General features: G+C 43.8%; 1 protein-coding gene across 1 annotated transcript in view; it reads left to right on the top strand.

The window, feature by feature from the left end:
* PDE6B (phosphodiesterase 6B, cGMP-specific, rod, beta) overlaps nucleotides 1-18,035 on the top strand; it is a 23,872-nt gene extending 5,837 nt beyond the window's left edge. Inside the window, exons 4-22 of the mRNA XM_010000467.1 lie at nucleotides 179-319; nucleotides 1,370-1,444; nucleotides 1,530-1,594; nucleotides 2,675-2,741; nucleotides 2,892-2,939; nucleotides 3,119-3,268; nucleotides 4,274-4,417; nucleotides 5,012-5,077; nucleotides 5,698-5,844; nucleotides 7,069-7,176; nucleotides 8,129-8,238; nucleotides 9,260-9,347; nucleotides 9,804-9,904; nucleotides 11,238-11,345; nucleotides 12,099-12,162; nucleotides 12,901-12,975; nucleotides 13,802-13,885; nucleotides 16,858-17,014; nucleotides 17,977-18,035. Coding sequence (XP_009998769.1) covers nucleotides 179-319; nucleotides 1,370-1,444; nucleotides 1,530-1,594; nucleotides 2,675-2,741; nucleotides 2,892-2,939; nucleotides 3,119-3,268; nucleotides 4,274-4,417; nucleotides 5,012-5,077; nucleotides 5,698-5,844; nucleotides 7,069-7,176; nucleotides 8,129-8,238; nucleotides 9,260-9,347; nucleotides 9,804-9,904; nucleotides 11,238-11,345; nucleotides 12,099-12,162; nucleotides 12,901-12,975; nucleotides 13,802-13,885; nucleotides 16,858-17,014; nucleotides 17,977-18,035 — 1,857 coding nt within the window. The remainder of the gene's footprint in view (nucleotides 1-178; nucleotides 320-1,369; nucleotides 1,445-1,529; nucleotides 1,595-2,674; nucleotides 2,742-2,891; nucleotides 2,940-3,118; nucleotides 3,269-4,273; nucleotides 4,418-5,011; nucleotides 5,078-5,697; nucleotides 5,845-7,068; nucleotides 7,177-8,128; nucleotides 8,239-9,259; nucleotides 9,348-9,803; nucleotides 9,905-11,237; nucleotides 11,346-12,098; nucleotides 12,163-12,900; nucleotides 12,976-13,801; nucleotides 13,886-16,857; nucleotides 17,015-17,976) is intronic.
* Nucleotides 18,036-18,492: the final 457 nt, after the last annotated feature.

Below are 18,492 nucleotides of genomic sequence, written 5' to 3'. Positions count from 1 at the left end.
TTCCCTAGTAATTCTCAGTGTGAATAAGCAATGCTTTTACACTTGGCTGTGTAGGTTGCTATTTCACTTTTCAGGAATGTAGTATCAAGGCACAGTTGTTTCCTTGTTACTCCAAACACATTTGGGAAGGCCAGCTCCAAAGGAGAGGCTATGCTTACATTTGGATTTTATCCTGCAGGTGCTGTTGTGGTCAGCTAATAAGGTTTTTGAGGAACTGACAGACATTGAGAGGCAGTTCCACAAGGCTTTTTACACAGTGAGAGCATACCTGAACTGCGACCGATACTCAGTAGGGCTCCTGGACATGACCAAACAGAAGGTGAGTGTTCACATGGGTGTTGTCCATCTTTCTGCATTGCTGTTATCTGCTGAGGAATGATATGCAGCAGCCAAAGTTCAAGCTAGCTTTGAGTAATAATTCCTGCTTTAGTTGGCATTTTTTTTATCCCATTGTGCAAATGAAGAGCATGGGATAAAGAAAAGAGAGGGAAAGGGAAGAACTTATGACTGGAACAGGACTGTCAAAGGAGTCAGAAGCTGGGAAGACAAAGGAAACACAAATGTGTCTCACCATCATGGTCACAGCCTGCAATAAAAGCACAGATTCAAAATGTCTGTGGATATGAGAAGTACAGTGAAATACTTGTAGAAACCCATAGCAACAAAGCAGCCACATTCCTCAAGGACTCATCCAAATGTACATTATCCAAGCTTTCAGGTGAATTTGGCTTCATGAGAGTAAGCTGGCAGAACATGTTACTTCTGCAGCTCTGATTTAGTCTGTTTACACCTTTGGCAAGATTTACATGGGCTTTACAAAGGATTCTTGTCATAGGAGCCCTGCTATATGCCATGGTCAGGCTGACCGAGGCTACCACGGACTTTGATCTCCATAACATTCCCTGAGTAGCACTCAGTTTTGTGAAGAGTTTTACTGAAAGTTCATGAGTGTGCTAAAGACACTTTGACCAGCATTATAATGTAGCCTACCAAAAACAACAAAACAAAGATTATTTCACCTTAGCAAGCTACCAAGTAGTAGTAGATCAGCCCTATGTCACATTCTAGAAAATGGGGAACCCATAAAATATTGACATAGCCATTTGCTCTGTGAGTACAGATGTGTTGTTCACTGAATGAGGCAGGAACCTGTGTACAGGCCGTATATGACTGTATATAGCCATACAATGCATTTGACACTTCCCAATTCAGGTACACCATTCTGCTGCCTAGTATGAACTAGTCTTATTACTTCATGCCTTGTTTATACAGTAACAAAACCAGCATGGTTGAGCAGTGGTTACTTTAAGGGTCAAGGCAGAATGCACTTTTCTATTATAAAAATACTTTTTTTTCATTTTAAACCCAGGAATTTTTTGACCTGTGGCCAGTGCTGCTGGGAGAAGTTCCCCCCTACTCAGGACCTCGCACCCCAGATGGCAGGGTATGTGAGACCCAGGCTTCTTAAACTCTCCTGCCTAGCTGGATTACCTTACTCATCATTTTAACCCTGTACTTTTTTATTGTAGGAAATAGTCTTTTACAAGGTCATTGATTATATATTGCATGGAAAAGAAGAAATTAAAGTCATCCCGTAAGTGCTCGGTTTCTGTATGCCAGGTACTGACACAGAATGAAGCTAAAACCAAGGTTCCTCATGATTAAAAGACACTCATAAGGAGATAAATAAATAGAAGACTGAATAAGAGAGTCAGAATGTAAGTTTGTCCTTTGACTCACATATCTGCAGGACAAAGATTTGGTCCCCTTATAGGTCCTCTTTAGGTACTGGAAGGTGTATATAAGTTCTCCCTTTATCATTCTCTTCTCCTAGTTTGCCAGGTAGGCTCTAAAAGTCACTGCAAACAGTAATTTGTGCAGAAGTGAACTGCCTTACTGCCTGCAGTTTTATTGCTCATCCTTGGTGCCTTCCCTGTGTTAGGAGGTGAGCCCATCCAGGTTGCCCTTGTGTTGAGGCACTGACTGTTCCTGCCTCTCGCGCCTCTGCTACCCTCCTCCCTCTCATGGTCACTCCTGCTCCCCTGCCTACCTTCCAGCTTCCTTTCTTCTCTCTTTCTTCTCTCTTACCTGCCAGTCACTGACCTTATCTCAAGAATACCTCTGGTCTTTCCTCCTCTCTTGACAACACACTGAGACTCCCTCTTTCTAAGGACCACCCTCCCTACTTGCAACTGAACTTTTCAGAGGAGCCTTGGGCACCTTGGACAAATCTGACAGGAGATCACCCAGTTCTGATCACACTGCTTTGCACTGGTGTATGTGCTGTCAGAAAGGCCCCCATTTCTTGGATACAGTAGTGTTAAAAATTTCCAGCTGGCAAACACTCTTAGACAGGGATTTTCTCTTATTTTTCTCTGTACTGAAGGTCTGAAACATGGCCCCCACACCCAGGAGTGGCTTTTTCTTAAATTTCTGCAGACTATGATATTTCATCAATTATTCCATATTGAATCCTTGAAGGAAAAGTATTTACTTACGTAGAAATTATTTGCTTACTCATATGGGTCCTTTGAAAGTAGCAGAACTGTTTAGTAACTGAGGCTGAGACATGTAAACACAGATTGTGCCATCAGCTGGATACAACTGAGATCCATGATCATTCTTCAGTAAGTGTACATACTTAATTTCTCTTATGCATTTTTCTTTCAATCAGAAATCCTACCCCGGATCACTGGGCACTAGTTACTGGACTTCCAACCTATGTGGCTGAAAGTGGATTTGTAAGTACTTAACTTCAATGTGGTTTCATCAAAGCTTTCTGAGATAAAGTCATACTAATGCTGATTTCTCATAAATTCTGTTTTTTCATTTCAATATTTAAACTTCCTATTGCTCATATTGTAAAATTTTTTCTTTCTGTGATCCCCCAGATTTGCAACATTATGAATGCTGCTGCAGATGAGATGTTTAACTTTCAGGTACTGTGAAACTTCCAGTCCCATCAAGGATTCTACTTTGTTTGCAGAAATATAATTTAGAGTCAATATTAGGCATATAAGTATTTCTGTAGCCTGTAGTCTTAATGTAAAAAGGGATGCTGATGTAGTTAGAAAACACATTAAGTACATGCTGTCTTTCTGCTTGCTATTGTTTCAAGGAAGGTCCTCTAGACGAATCAGGATGGACTGTCAAAAATGTTCTTTCCATGCCAATAGTCAACAAAAAGGAAGAAATTGTTGGTGTTGTCACGTTTTATAACAGAAAAGATGGAAAACCATTTGATGAGCAGGACGAGACCCTCATGGAGGTATAGTTCCTTGCTGTGGCTGGAAGTAGTTCATATGGTTGAGAGAGGTCACTAGTGCTAATTGTACACCTGCAATGCATCCTCCAGTGTTTCACAGCTAAGTAAGTTTCTTGGTTGCTTATAGAGGTGCTGTGAATGAGCTTGAAAGTTCTGACAGCAACCATGTGAAATACTGGGGTTTTCTTTCATTCATGGAAGCCCAGCTGTCTTCACATCCTTTTGATTCAACTTTCTTGGACTGGGTACCCAGCCATGAGCAGCTATGATGTACTAGCATAACCATTCTGACCTGTGTTCACATACATGACAGCTCACATTGGCTGGCCAACTCCCTTGAGAAATTACACAGAAATTGTCTGGGTAGCTAAGATACAAAGGGTGGCCAGCTATTGAATCTACTGACAGCAGCTGTAATTAAAGACTCTGCTGTTTAGAAATGATGCTATGCTAGTTTCAATTCAATATAGGCATTCAGCTCTTGAGATCAGGTATCCATCACAATGTTTCCTGAAATAGAAAATTCTTATAAAACAAAAAGACTGCAGAAAAAACCCCCACAGATTGAATTGGCCACTGGACAACAAAGAAGTTGAGAACAATCACATTGTGTGAGCAAGCATATGTGAAAGGTGCTGAGACCCTCCCTTGCTCTCCCTTGATGTGAGAGTTCCTGACCTGCTGTCACCATTGTGACACTAGCCTTTCCACAGGCAGGGACACACTTGCAACAACACAGAAATGGCTTTCCACATGTTGAATTGGGTAGAGGATCCTCAAACCTCCCTAGCACGGATGCCGTGGAGGCCTAGCCATATTCAATAGCAGGGGAGTTGCTCTGCTGAGGAGCAAGTAGCAGCTGGGAAGCAAATTCACAGTTGCTCATTGCTAGACTTGTGGCCAAAGTGAACCCTGTGCTTCTCTAGAAGCACATCACGTGGTGTTATTTTTTTCTTAGACGAACATGTCTTTATTTTTTCACTATTTCCTTCTTTTCCCCTCACAAAGTCCTTGACACAGTTCCTGGGTTGGTCTGTACTCAACACAGACACGTATGATAAGATGAACAAGCTGGAGAACCGAAAGGACATTGCTCAGGATATGGTGCTCTACCATGTGAAATGTGACAAGGATGAAATCCAGGAAATTCTGGTAATGCCTCGCAACGGGCAGCACACACCCAAGTATACTGGCCTGGACCCTGACCTGTGGCACAGACACTAGTCTCCCATCACAAAGCAATGCTTCCAGCCACCATGGTGTGGAGGCAGCATCCTGTGGCCCCAGTTATTGCACAGTTATTGCCCAGTTATTGCACAGCCTTTGTTTTGACTCTGCAGACTGCCCCCTACCTTGGTGTGCTGCCACGCTGTATTCTTTCTAATTTCCTCAGCAAAGCCAGCCCTGGAGGTGGGGTCATGCAGGTGCTATGCACGGTAGGTCTGTAGGGGTTGAAAAAGAGCTGATTTATTCCCCAAAACCTCCTTAGTGCAGAGGATGTGGAGTTGGACAACCCAGATGGGACACTGGCTCTAGGGGAGACATATGCAAGTGGGTGAAACATGAACCAAAATCAAGGAGAACCTTTTTTCCAGGAAGGATGGGTTGAAAGATCATAAACAGAAGTAAGGCCCAGGAAGAAAACACTATTTGCATATTAGAGCTGCCCTAAATTGCCCTGAAGCTGCATCATGCAAAGTCCATTGGAGTTGGGTCATCAGTTTAATGTGTCCATGCTCTTTGCAGCCAACAAGAGAAAAGCTGGGCAAGGAGCCAAGTGAGTGTGAGGAAGAGGAGCTGGCAAGCATCCTGGTAAGAGCAACATACTGCTGGAATGGACAGCCTGGGCAAAAAAATATTGCCTGGGTGGATGCAGGGAGGAGTCCCCAGTGTTGGCACACTGGTACACATCAACAGGGCACCTGGTGAAGGGTGAAGGCAAAGTATTCCCTGCCCTCCTCTGCTATGTGAATTTGAGGTTATTATTATCAGGTGGCAGCAAATTAACTTCCCCGGCTCCTGTGCAATACCTACTGTCTGCCACTTTATCTCAAGGAGTTTGAAGTCCAGCTGGAAACACACCAGCCACCTTGACTATGCATTTTGTTCTCTGGAATTCACATGGAGGGCTGTAAGTCTTCTCCTGTAAGGCCTGTCATGTTTGAAGTCTCCAAACCACATCAAATCAACAAGGCAAGTGCTGCACAGAGAGCAAGCAGTCTTTCTTGCCTTGGAAGGAAAATGCCTCCTTCTTCCCTCACTAACAGGTTTATAACAAAAAGATGCATTTCAAGCTATTTATGTGTTATATCTAAAAGGAAATGTTGCCAGCATAATCAGATTGATATGTTTTTATTAAGCAAAACCCACTCTAGGTATTTCTGAGGATGGCTTAAGTAGCACAGCAACAAACTGTCCCACCTCTCTTACAGAAAGAAGAGCTCCCAGGTCCCACCAAGTTTGAAATCTATGAGTTCAGGTTCTCTGATTTTGACTGCACTGAGCTAGAGCTGGTGAAGTGTGGCATTCAGATGTACTATGAGCTTGGCGTGGTGAAGAAGTTCCAGATCCCACAGGAGGTAGGAGCTGGCAAGACCCCAGGTCTCCTGTCTTGGATGGCCAAGCAGCTGCTGTCCCGTGCGTGCCCTGCGCTGCTCACAGAGCGGCTGGAAAGCGGGCGAGAGTGAACACATTCCATTTCCTATAGTATGTACCCTATAGCTTTCAGCAAACATGCTGAAACACACACTGGCAGGTCCCCTTCCTTTTCCTCCCCCTGCAAACACGGACATGCTGAAACTTCTGAAGTTGGTACCAGCTTCCCGACTGCTGGAGACAGGAGACCCTGGAGGGAACAAGAACCCCATAACCCCTGATGTTCACGGATTTTGCGGCAGGCCAATGCCTCTGTAGGATTTGAGAACAGGCATCTGAGCAGCTCTGCTGCTCCCCAAGGCATTTCTCAGCACATTATGTGAGGTTTATTTCCATCTAGTGGGATGTGGAGGTAACTGCAGGAAGAGCTTTTCATCCTGGGAAGGCAGGCTGGGGAATAGGAGGTTAGTGAAGGGCTGGTAATGGGAATTAGTTCCGTTTTTCTTACTTATAGCATGTTAATGTAAAAAAATATTTAAAATACCTACTCCAGAGCAACTAAACCCTAATGCAAGTGTGAAAACAACCATTCTTTGCTGCCACTCTTGAGAAGTTGAGATTTTAAAAATGAATACTTTTCCATGATTAACTTGCTGAGTAAGAAAACCTATATAGCTACAAAAGATCATACATGAGGAGAAGTAGAATGCAGAGGGAACACACGCTTTACTATTTAATGCCCTATATTTTATTTTTTTTAGGTGAGGTAAACACCATCCATCTCTAAATCTCTGGAGAAGGGATACTAGTACTAGGATTCTTCAAGGGTTATCTTAAAGATAATCCCTTGAAGAAGGAATACTAATACTGGCTATGAAATGGCAAAACGTGGAAGGCACAAAACTTACAAGTTACAACACTGAGAAACACAGAAATTCAGTAAATTCACAAATGGGATTATACAGTCTCTTTTCTTCTAGACAGTGCTGTTTCTTATATTTTAGTGTCCCCTTTAGCTCTCCACAGGTTTTACTACAACATCACCATTAGGGAAGCCTGGTGATATTGCAGCTTCTGATTCCTTTCTGGCACCAACTCTGTAGAGCTGGTCAGAACCTCACCCATGACTTCTGTATGTGTTCTCTATTGCAAGTGGTACAGGCAGCAGTTTCATCACGCGAACTAGCATGATCTTCCCCAAATTGCAGGTTCTGGTAAGGTTTGTGTACTCCGTCAGCAAAGGCTACCGGAAGATCACTTACCACAACTGGCGCCACGGCTTCAACGTTGCACAGACCATGTTCACACTTCTGATGGTAAGAAAACAGCACTCCAGTTAATTCTGTGGCAGGAGGTCTTCTGCTGCATTCTGGAGAAATGCAGGGCTTCCTCTGAATCCTGATGTAGAGCAGTTAGTCACTCCTAGCACAGGTCCTGCTAAACAAGGCCTCCATTTGCCTCAAGTGACAGTTCTTGCATTATACTTAAAACTGTGACTAATACTGCCCAATAAATGGAGTGCTTTAATCATTATAGGTACAGACATGCATAGTGTTGCATAAGCTCCAGAATGAATCCTTCTGCAGTGCAATGGAGAGAGACTACAGAACTTCCCTTCCTCTAACACTTTCTGACAGTAAGAGCCAGACTGCAGGTAGCTGGCTGGTACAAAGACAACCTCAGGCTTTCCGTGTCCAGGCAGAACAGGCACAGGTCACACAAGTCTGTCGCTAGTGTGAATGTGGCAAGGGCCATTTTCTCTCAGGCTGCTGGGCCACAGGTTTTCCAACAAGAAAACCAGGTGTCAGTGTGCTTCTCCATACCGGGGATGGACCAGCACCAGGATCCAGTGCTGACTGTATGGCCCACACAGCTGGCAGCAGAATTATACCTACAACCCCTGGACAATCCTTTGGATGGTTCACCTTGGAGACTCCATTGCCCAGAAAAATACAGGGCCCCTTTACAAAATGATTCATGTTCAGTGACTGGAGGGGTGCTTATGAGAACCTGGGTGTCCCTAAGGCATGAGGCAGTGAGTAGCACTGAGCACATATCCATGACACACATGCTTGCCTGAGTCTGAAACACCGGTTTCAGCTGCTTCCCCATTTTAACCCAAGAGTACCATGTGTTGCATTTAGCTTCATGAGAACTTTCAGTTCTCCTGGATTGTTTCATTGAGGACATCCTGAGCAGGATGACACAGTTCAGTACCTTTTCCTGTAAAAGATACTAAAAGGTGACATGCAAATTCTCACCCTGCAGACTGGCCAACTGAAGCGTTACTACACAGACCTCGAAGCCCTTGCAATGGTAACTGCTGCTCTGTGCCATGATATTGACCACAGGGGAACCAACAACTTATATCAAATGAAGTAAGCACAATAGTTGCTACTTCCCTTCACCAAGCAGCCTGCTCCTCTGACCTCAGTTGCCCAGCAGACCTTTGTCTTTGTCCTTTTTTTTTTTTTTTTTTTTTTTCCTGGGGGGGGGGTCTGTCTGTGATCACACCAAACTCCAGTACATCTATGTTTTATAAACAGGGGTAACAACCTTCCTGTGCAAATAATCTTGCTTTTCAGCTCACTACAGCACTTAGGCTTATGCTATGGCTAGTGGGGAAACAGAACATTTGCAGTGCTCTCTGGGGCTTTCTTCACCTCTCAGCACACCTCCTTTTGTTAAAGCAACACTCTGTGTTGCCATTGCAGGGTGGAACAAGTGCAGCACAGGCATGTAGCAGCCTGAGCATCACAGGAGACTCAGGATGCCATTAGGAGCATCCTGGACATAAGAAGCCTGCTTTTTGCTGGAAGGTATCTGTGGAGAAAGCACCATGCATGGCACTGCCCTTGTTCTGCCCTCAGTCTGTAGCTACTAGCTACTGAAAACTAGTTGAATTATTTCACTGACCAATCAAGCCTCTGCAGCCCACTTGAGGTAGTGTCAGGTCACAGGTCATCTGAAATGCTTGCTACACTGTCTGACTGTTTTCTGGAGCTTTGGAGAAAGGTAAGTGAAGCTGGCTGGTGTTTTGGATGCATGAGGAAAGTGTCTAAGGACTGTTGTTTTTTCTGCTCCCATTACTAGATATTGGCATTTATTTATTCAGGAATTAAACAAGCTTACTATGCTGAGTAATAACAGTTAAGTCATTAACAAACTTTTGGGTGAAATTTTTAGTTTGAAGACTGTTTTATATGGTGTCCAAATAGTTATAAGCAGTGTCACAAAAGTCTTTTACTAGACTGAATTTATTAGCTATTAAAAATAACTCCCAAGCCTTTTAAAATTAGTTGAACTTGTGTGTGTGACAAAATTGAATATAAAATAAGACGTTTCTTTTTGTTTTAAAGTACCACACTTATATCTTTAATTTTTCCTTTGTGCAACCAGATCTCAAAATCCTTTGGCTAAACTTCATGGATCCTCCATTTTAGAGAGACATCACTTGGAATTTGGAAAATTTTTGCTCTCTGAAGAGGTTGGTAATGAACTGTAGTATAAGGACACCAATAATTTACTTTCAGAGAACTTCTTCAGCAACAACAGAGCTGAGACATCTTAGCCTAAGACCTTTCACTGGTTTGTATACCTGAGGAACTGCAGCTGCCTCACTCCCCAAGTATTCTCACCCAGTACCAAAACTCATGGGCTTTCCTAAACGCATGAGTTGGTTTCTTCAGAAGCCAGATTGTTATTGCCACAGGAACATGTTCAATACAGGCTTGTCCTCCTGTAGCCCATCTGACAGGCCTCTCTTCCCCCAGCTAATTTTTTATTTCAGGCAAATTCACCCTGGGGCCAGGGACTGGGCATGTGCTCTGTAACAAGCTTCAGGGCACTGACACTCTTCAGCACATTTGAGAAAGGAAGGTGGCTAGTAACTCTCAACAATACAGTGCCTGGATTTTGCAGCTCCCTTTCCTTTACTTTTCAGTCTCTGAATATATGTCAGAACCTCAACCGCAGACAGCATGAGCACATGATTCACCTGATGGATATTGCCATTATAGCAACAGACCTGGCACTCTACTTCAAGTAAGTCCATCTCATACACTCTATGTGGAGGGCAGAAAACAGCTAGTATCCCATGCAGCTGTCCTCTTCACAGACACTTCCTCTGGGAGATTGCCTTGGATACTGACATCAGAACTGGTGGGGAGAACTCAAATATTTCAAATTAATTTGGAACTTTTACTCATTAGATCACATATGTGACTTTTTAATCCTCCGTTTCCAACAAGGCTCTGCCATATGATTCCCTAATGGACAGAAATGTCTGATTTATTTTTCTTTACCTAGCACTTCAGCACTAAAAATACTCATAAAATATGAATGCCCTGGCCTTTCTTTGGGAGAGCAGCACAACCCAAATCACAAGTAGTCTGTTGCAGGTGAATATTCAGTTTAAAGTCTTTTTCCTACCCAACAGCCAAAAATATCAAACAGCTTGGAGAAGCATGCACTGACTTCCTGAGAAATAATGCTGGAAGTCAACAACACATGACGTCCTAATTAGCAAGCAACTTTCAAAATGTGTTCTCAAAACATGGTGTCAAACCAGAGGGTCCTTCTTTGAAGAATGATTATGCAAAATATAAATAGTCCTCAAAAGAGGAATTGCAGAGAAAGTGTAATACCCAGTCCTCTTACTCCAGAGTGGTTATGTGGGAGCAGATGCCACACTTCCTTAAAAGGTGGGAACAAGCCAGTCTTTGCCCTTCTTGGTCCATGGTCTGCAAGTGAAGGCTTGGTTGAGATCAGACCCAGGCAAAATTATATGGACAGAACACGTGTGCGTGTTGCCTTCTGGATCTGGCCTAAATGTCTTCTCTGCTAGTATTGAAAGAACCACAACGTAGGTCCATTCTGAATTAAACTCTCCCCAGAATTTTCTAGATATATTTAGGTATATAGATAAGGTTAACAAGGTCAGACTAAGTATATAATGCCAGGTAGATTTACAAATATGCCAGCCAGCTCTACACTTCCACAGTTTGCTTAACATTCAAGGGAAAAGCCTTCTTGTGCTGCCAACACAAGCGAAAGCATTTCTCATCTGACATAACCTGGAGCAGCCCTTACTTTCAAGTTCCTGCTCGTGTCTCACCATCATGCTTATTTTTAAGTCATTTACAATAGCCTTCCCTACTTAAGAGAAGTAGGTGATGGTGCTTGGTTTTGTTGGAGGTTTCCCTGAGGACCTAAATAACAGGACAGCAACTTATAGAAACCCTTCTGGAAGGGTTATCAATACCCAACTCAGCCATCTGCTTTTTCTGCTTTTAACAGATTTGTTCCCTTGTTTTGGAGCTTTTTATTTTGTTGTTCTTTTTTATTTGTTTTGTTTATTTTTATTTTCCCCTCAAAGAAAGAGAACAATGTTTCAAAAGATTGTTGATGAATCCAAGACATATGATAGCAAGACTGCCTGGACTGAATACCTGTCCTTGGAGACAACAAAGAAGGAGGTTGTCATGTGAGTATTCAGCTCTGGAAAGGGGTTAGTGATGCAGTTACCTGGTGGGAGTTCCAGAATACACCTTGTTCTGCACTTAGTGAAAAATCAGCACGTGACATATTACTGTCCACTCAAATCTGATCTTGTGGAGGAGTGGGGAAAAAACAGGGGAAAAAAACTTGAAGTGGGTCTTCATGCAGATAAGTGACTGGTTTTGGAGTGTCCTTCTTTTGATATACTCCTAGTGAGATGCAAGATCACTTCTGACTGCACTCCCACCAGACAACCCTGTAAGACACAACCAGGGGCAGGCTGCAGATCTACAGATCTACAGGGGTCCAATCCACTTGTTTTTCTTCCCAATGGCAACCAACCTGAGTTGCACAATGCTGCTGTTGTGACCAGATGGATGCTCTGCAGGATGCTCTGCACTGGTGATGAAGGGTACCCACAGCCTCACTGCAGTCTGCACTGCTATACCTCCATGAGAGACCCAAAGGTTTTACTCCAAAGTCAAGAAGTTCAGCCCAGCAATGGCTAAAGCAGCAAACATCCCAGTGCCAGAAGCAGGGCAGTTCCCTAGCATTAATTCATTTCAATCAAGAGAGCAGTGAGTGTTCAAGTCACATCCAAGGCTGATAGAGTAGCCCATCTTTCTTTATGTATCACTTCAGTTTTGAACCAGGGGTTACCTGACCCAATATTGGGGTATAAACGTCCTGAGCCTGCAAGAGGCTGTAGAGAGAAAACTAATTTCTTTCCCATTTTTAGGGCCATGATGATGACTGCCTGTGATTTGTCAGCAATCACAAAGCCTTGGGAAGTCCAGAGTAAGGTCAGGTGCTTGATATACTGATAGATTTCTCTAGCTTATTCTTCAAAGCAATGCAGTTTCCTAAGCTACCTAGAAGCTGAATCAGAGTCTTCACCAAAACTACAAAAAGTACTTTAGAGTATCTATGGTTTCATTGGATAAACCAATCCTTAAGATTGTGGTTGTGAATTCTGTAGAAAATTCATGTTTATAAAAAACCAAACGAAACACAAAGAAAAGACAAACAAACAACACAACCAAACCAAACCAAAACCCCCCAAGTATTTATCTTCTTGGGTTACAGTGAGGTTTTTAGCACGTAAGATGAGTTGTTTTGTTTTGTTTTGTTTTCAGCAATACCTGCTGTTTGCTCAGTTATTTGATTTCCTTTAGGAGTTCCTTCCTGAGCTGTACTTGAGCACTTGCTAAGCAAGAAACATTAATGCAGAAAATCATAATAGACAGCCACAACTGTGACCAGAAGGCAAATTCTTCAGAGCAACATGTTGAAACCACTTATTGACAGATGAGCAGTGGACTCATGAGCTCCAGTGTAATAAGATTGTTGAGCTATCACTAAACATGTGCAATCCCATTGCTGCTGCTGCCCTTCCCAGGAGAAAGGCTGGGACTGGGTTTGGACATGAAGCAGCAGAGAGGCTAGAAGTGAAATTTGCTTAGTGTTAGAGACCTGAAACACATTAAGTTACAAAGCTGAAGTCAGTGCTAACTTTTCTTTTTCCCTCCTTGGCAATGCAGGTAGCCCTTCTAGTAGCAGCTGAGTTCTGGGAGCAAGGAGACTTAGAAATAAGCGTCCTTCAGCAGCAGCCTATTGTAAGTACTGTGTGAGAGCCAGGCAGTTCTCTTCAGATAGTGAGTCTCAGCAGAGGCTTGCTACAAGCAGTACTGCTCTCAGAGTGTTCTGAGTCTCCCTGAAATCACCATGCCTACCAAAATCCATTGGAAAAGTGGGTACTCAACTAGGGAAAACTCTTTGTGACAGAGCCTTTTGTCCAGCTCTCCATATAGTTAGGCGAGTCCCAGTGGCTGTGAGCCAGCAAGAGGTGACTGTCCTTCTGGAGACTTTGTGATGGCCCCTTTCAGAAAGAGGAAAATTAAATACATAAAGAATCACAGAATCCCAGAGGTTGGAAGGGACCTCGAAAGATCATCTAGTCCAACCCCACCTGCCAGTGCAGGGTCACCCAGAGCACATCACACAGGAACGTGTCCAGGCAGGTTTTGAGTGTCTCCAGCGAGTACCATATACATCATAGAGGAAAGCAGAGTTTCCAATTAAGATAAAAACTACAAACACAAACTTCATAGAGCCTAAAAATTATTTCTGGTAAACGGAAGTGCATTAAAGCAGTGTTTCTTAACTTCTTTTTTTGGCTTTAAAAGAGCCAAGAGCCATTTCTTGATGAGGCACCCAAATAGACACCAAAAGAGATGTCAAAAACTTCTGCTAAAATGGCAGAGAAAATGAGTCTGTGTCATTCCTCTCCAGCAGAGGAAAAGGCCTGTGATGGACAGTCTTTATGGATGGCATGGTAGTACTGCTGGACTGACAAAACAAGACAGTTTTTGGAAGAAAATAGGGATGTGTTTTTCAGTGAAGTGTTCTCATAAATCAGGATGAACTTGTGTCCTCCCACAGCCCATGATGGACCGGAGGAAAGCCGCTGAGCTTCCAAAGCTTCAAGTGGGTTTCATTGACTTCGTGTGCACATTTGTCTATAAGGTAAGCAAAGAGCACCCTTGCACATCCCCTCATTATCAACAGGTGAGTGAATCCCAGGGCTGCAACACCACTTGTGGGGAGAGGGATGGACAGAGGATACAACAGCTGCCCCTCTCTGGGGCATTGACTGGAGCATGGGGATGGCTGGGTATAAACAAATTGGGAAGGACAGGAAGGGCAAAAGAGGAGGGGGTGTCACCCTCTACATCAGTCACTACCTGGAGTCCATGGAGCTCTGCCTGGGAATGGATGAGGAGCTGAGAAAGACACTATGGGTCAGGATTAAAGGGAAGTCAAGAGCAAGAGATATCATAGTGGGGATCTGCTACAGACTACCGAACCAAGAAAATCAAGTGGATGAGGCCCTTTTTAGACACATGGGAGAAGTTTCACACTCACAAGCCATGGTCCTCCTGGGGAACTTTAACTGCCCTGACATCTGCTGGGAGGACAATTCAGCAAAGGACCAGCATTCCAGGAAATTCCTGGAGTGCATTGATGACAACTTCCTTCTCCAAATGGTAGACAAACCAACAAGAAAAGGTACTTTGCTGGACTTTGTTCTCCCCAGAAGAGACAGGCTGGTGAGTGGTGTAAAACTCAATGGGGCACTAGGCTGCAGTGACTACAACACTGTAGAATTTAAGATTTTTTTTGGGCAGCGAGAAAAATGCAAAGTATGCTGGGCACATCCAAATTTAAAAAGGCAGACTTTGGTTTCTTCAAGGATCTGCTCACTAGGGTGCAACAGGACAAAGCCCTGGAAGGGAGGTGGGCCCATGAAAGCTGGTCCATATTCAAGGCTCTCCTCCTCTGCACCCAGAACCAATGTGTCCTAATGAAGAGGAAAGCAGGCAGGAGTGCCAAGATGCCTGTATGGATGCACAAGGAACCCCTGGATACACTTAGGTGTAAAAATAAAGCTTACAGAGGGTGGAATCAAGGATAGATATCCTGGGAGAAGTACAGAGTTGTAGTAAGAGAAGCAAGAGATCAGGTTAGCAAAGCAAAAGCACAGGGAGAATTTGATCTGGCAAGGAAAGTTAAAGGCAATATGAAGAAGTTTCTGTAGGTACATCAGTGATAAGAGGACGATTAGGAAAAATGTGGGCTCACTCCAGAAGGAAACTGGAGAGCTGGTCATCCAAGATGTAGAGAAGGCTGAGGTCCTCAATGATTACTTTGCCTCAGTTTTCAATGGCAAGGACTCTAGTCACACCCACCAAGTTACGGAAGCTAAAGACAGGGATCGGGAAAAGGAAGATCCCTCCCACTGTAGACAAAGAGCAGGTTCATGACCATCTAAAGGTGAACAAGTCCATGGCACCTGATGGGATTCACCCATGGCTCCTGAAAGAACTGGTGAATGAAGTTGCAAAACCACTGCCCATCATATTTCAAAAGTCATGGCAGTCTGGTGAAGTTCCTGCTCACTGGAAAAGGGAAACATAACCCCTATTTTCAAAAAGAAAAAAAAAGAAAACCCAGGAACTACAGGCCAGTCAGTCTCACCTCTGTGCCTCGCAAGATCATGGAGCAGATCGTCCTGAAGTCCCTGCTAAGGCACAAGAACAACAAAGAGGTGATTGGTGACAGCCAACATGGCTTCAGTAAGGGCAAGTCCTGCCTGAGTAATTTGGTGGCCTTTTATGATGGAGCCACAGCCTTAATGGCCAAAGGCAGAGCAACAGATGTCATCTACCTGGACCTGTGCAAAGTCTTCTACACTGTCTTGCACAGAACTGTGGTCTCAAAACTGGAACAGTACGGATTTGGTGGATGGACCCTTCATTGGATAAGGAACTGGCTGCATGGTCAGTTCCAAAGAGTTGTGACCAATGAATTGATGTCCAAAGGGAGATATGTGACAAGTGGTGTCCCTCAAGGGTCTGTACTCAGACCAGTGCTGTTTAACATCTTTGTCAGTGAGATGAACAGTGGATTCGAGTGCACCCTCTGCAAGTTTGCTGATGACACCAAAGTGTGTGGTGAAGTCAACACACTGGAGGGAAGGGATGCCATCCAGAGGGACCGTGACAGGCTCGAGAGGTGGGCTCATGTAAACTGCAAGAAGCTGAACAAGGCCAAGTGCAAGGTTCTTGCACCTGGGTTGAGTCAATCCCATGCACAAATACAGGTTGGGAGGAGAAAGGATTGAGGGCAGCCCAGAGGAGAAGGACTTGGGGATAGTGGTGGATGAGAAGCTCAACGTGAGCTGGCAATGTACACATGCAGCCTAGAAAGCCAACTGTGTCCTGGGCTGCATCAAAAGAAGTTTGGCCAGCTGGTTGAGGGAGGTGATTTTCCCCTTCTACTCTGCTCTTGTGAGACCCCACCTGGAGTACTGTGTCCAGTTCTGGAGCCTCCAACACAAGAAGGACATGGAGCTCCTTGAGAGAGACTAGAGGAGGGTGACAAAAATGATCATAGGGCTATGAAGATAGGATGAGGAAGTTGGGGTTGTTCAGCCTGGAGAAGAGGAGGCTCCAAGGTGACCTTATAGCAGCTTTCCAATCTCTGAAGGGGGCCTACAAGAAAGCCGAGGTGGGACTTTTTGCATGGACGTGTACCAAGGAAACAAGGGGTAATGGTTTAAAACTTGAAGAGGGGAGATTAAGATTAGATATTAGGAGGAAATTATTTACTGTGAGGGTGGTGAGACACTGGAACAGGCTGCCCAGAGAGGTCATGGGAGCCCCATCCCTGACAGTGTACAAGGCTAGGTTTGATGGGACTCTAAGCAACCTGATCTAGTGGTAGATCCCCCACACAGGTTGGGTTGGATCTAGATGACCTTTAAGGTCCCTTCCAACCCTAACCTATTCTATGTTTCTATGATTGCAGCATGGTCTTTCTTCATTATTTCCCTTCATGAGCTAGCTGGAGAGGCAAAGTGTCAGAGTCTGTCCTGGGGTATGACGGACAAGCTCTGCCTCTGTGCTCCATTGTACTGACAGGTGTGTTTTGGTTAGGAATTTTCCCGTTTCCATGAGGAAATTCAGCCTATGCTTGATGGGCTGCTGAACAACAGAAATGAGTGGAAGACCCGTGCTGATGAGTATGATGAAAAAATGAAAGCTCTAGAGGAAGAGAAGAAAAAAGAGGAGGAGAAGCTGGCTGCAAAGAAAGGTCAGAAACAGTGCTTAGCTTTTCATTCTCTAGCTCAAAAACTTCTGTAATACTCTCCTAGATCTGCAAAAAGCTTTGCTGATGAAGCAAAGAGACTGATGCCCAGAACAAGTTTCCTCAGTCTTGCTCCATTGGCAAAGTTGAAGACACCTTGTCTTCAAACCTAATGCCATGTTAGGCTGTCAAAAAGACCACCAGCTCAAATGCCTAGGAGATCAAGAGGAGTGTCCATGCAGATGTCCATGCAGGTAGTCCTTTGCAGTATACATATATCCCTGGAAAAGAGCAGGAAGACAATCCTCTGTACACAGGGGCTGTGGCTGACATGCTGTCCCATGTAGATAGTAGCAATTTTGATTGAATCAGCTTTTCTTCTTCTGTGGGAAAAGCCTGAGTAGTACTGAAATCCACCAGCCACATGGGTGTTCAGCAAAAGCTTGTTTGATAGCCTGAGGATTTGTTTGTCTCTCAGGAGAGGTGGAAGCAGAAGGTTCTTCTGACCTCTCCCAGGTGTCTGAGAAATCATACGTCAGAACCTGGTGCCTCCACTCCATAGACACTGCACTTGAAGTCTCCTTTTGTTCCAAACTGGACCAAAAATCTCAACAGCACAAATGACACAGTTTAGGACTTATCAGATCTGTCTAGTTGTCTTATCTCATATTTATATAGTTCTTAATATATCAAAAGTGCTTTAGCTATGATTTGGAAAAATTCTGAAGAATTATTTCCTGACTAAGTAATCAGTATTTATGTGAGGAAGGTTTCTACTAACTTTAAAACATTCATTCCAAGCAGTCTTACATTTGCAATTACTTTGCATAGCAGACAGCTCTGGGTATGGGTACCATAGGTATGATCTACATTGATCACTGGTTAACTTAAGTGTTAAAATTCCTGTAATTACCGAGAAGAACATTAATTACTATACTTCTAATTATCTGTTTCTTTTTGTTTGGCAGATGGAATAACCTGTAATGGAGGAACAGCTCCAGCTTCCAAAACCTGTAGCATTCTTTAGATCTATTACTGATGTAATATATGCCACTCGAAATGAGAATGCCCATGCTTTTTTAAAAAAAAATAATATCATGGCATACAAATACATTCCTGATTGGACTGTTTTGCTACTTTAATTAGGCTTATGACCAACCAGGAAAGGGCTAGATCTCGTTTGCCTTAATTGCATCTCTTCCTGATGGTGAGGAGTCAGTTCTATCCTGTCTCGTGATCCATTTAAAGCTCCTGACATCAGATGGCATATGGCAAGTCAGAACAACATTTGGCCCAATAAATCAGGTTTTGTGACTATGGAAGAGCATTTCTCCTGCACTGAAACACTTCTTACCCCAGGGCTGATGTGATCAGTGGAATTCATATCCTGCTCCATCCATCCATGTGTCAATCACATGCCGTGTTATTAACAATGTATTTTGACAATGCACCATATCCTGCAGAGAAGGAAAGCTGAAGAAGAG

This window comes from Chaetura pelagica, unplaced genomic scaffold, assembly GCF_000747805.2.
Source record: "Chaetura pelagica isolate M959 unplaced genomic scaffold, ChaPel_1.0 scaffold16, whole genome shotgun sequence".
Classification (NCBI taxonomy): Eukaryota; Metazoa; Chordata; class Aves; order Apodiformes; family Apodidae; genus Chaetura; species Chaetura pelagica.
The sequence above is the reverse complement of the archived record's forward strand: the minus strand, read 5'-3'. Positions and strand labels throughout refer to the sequence as shown.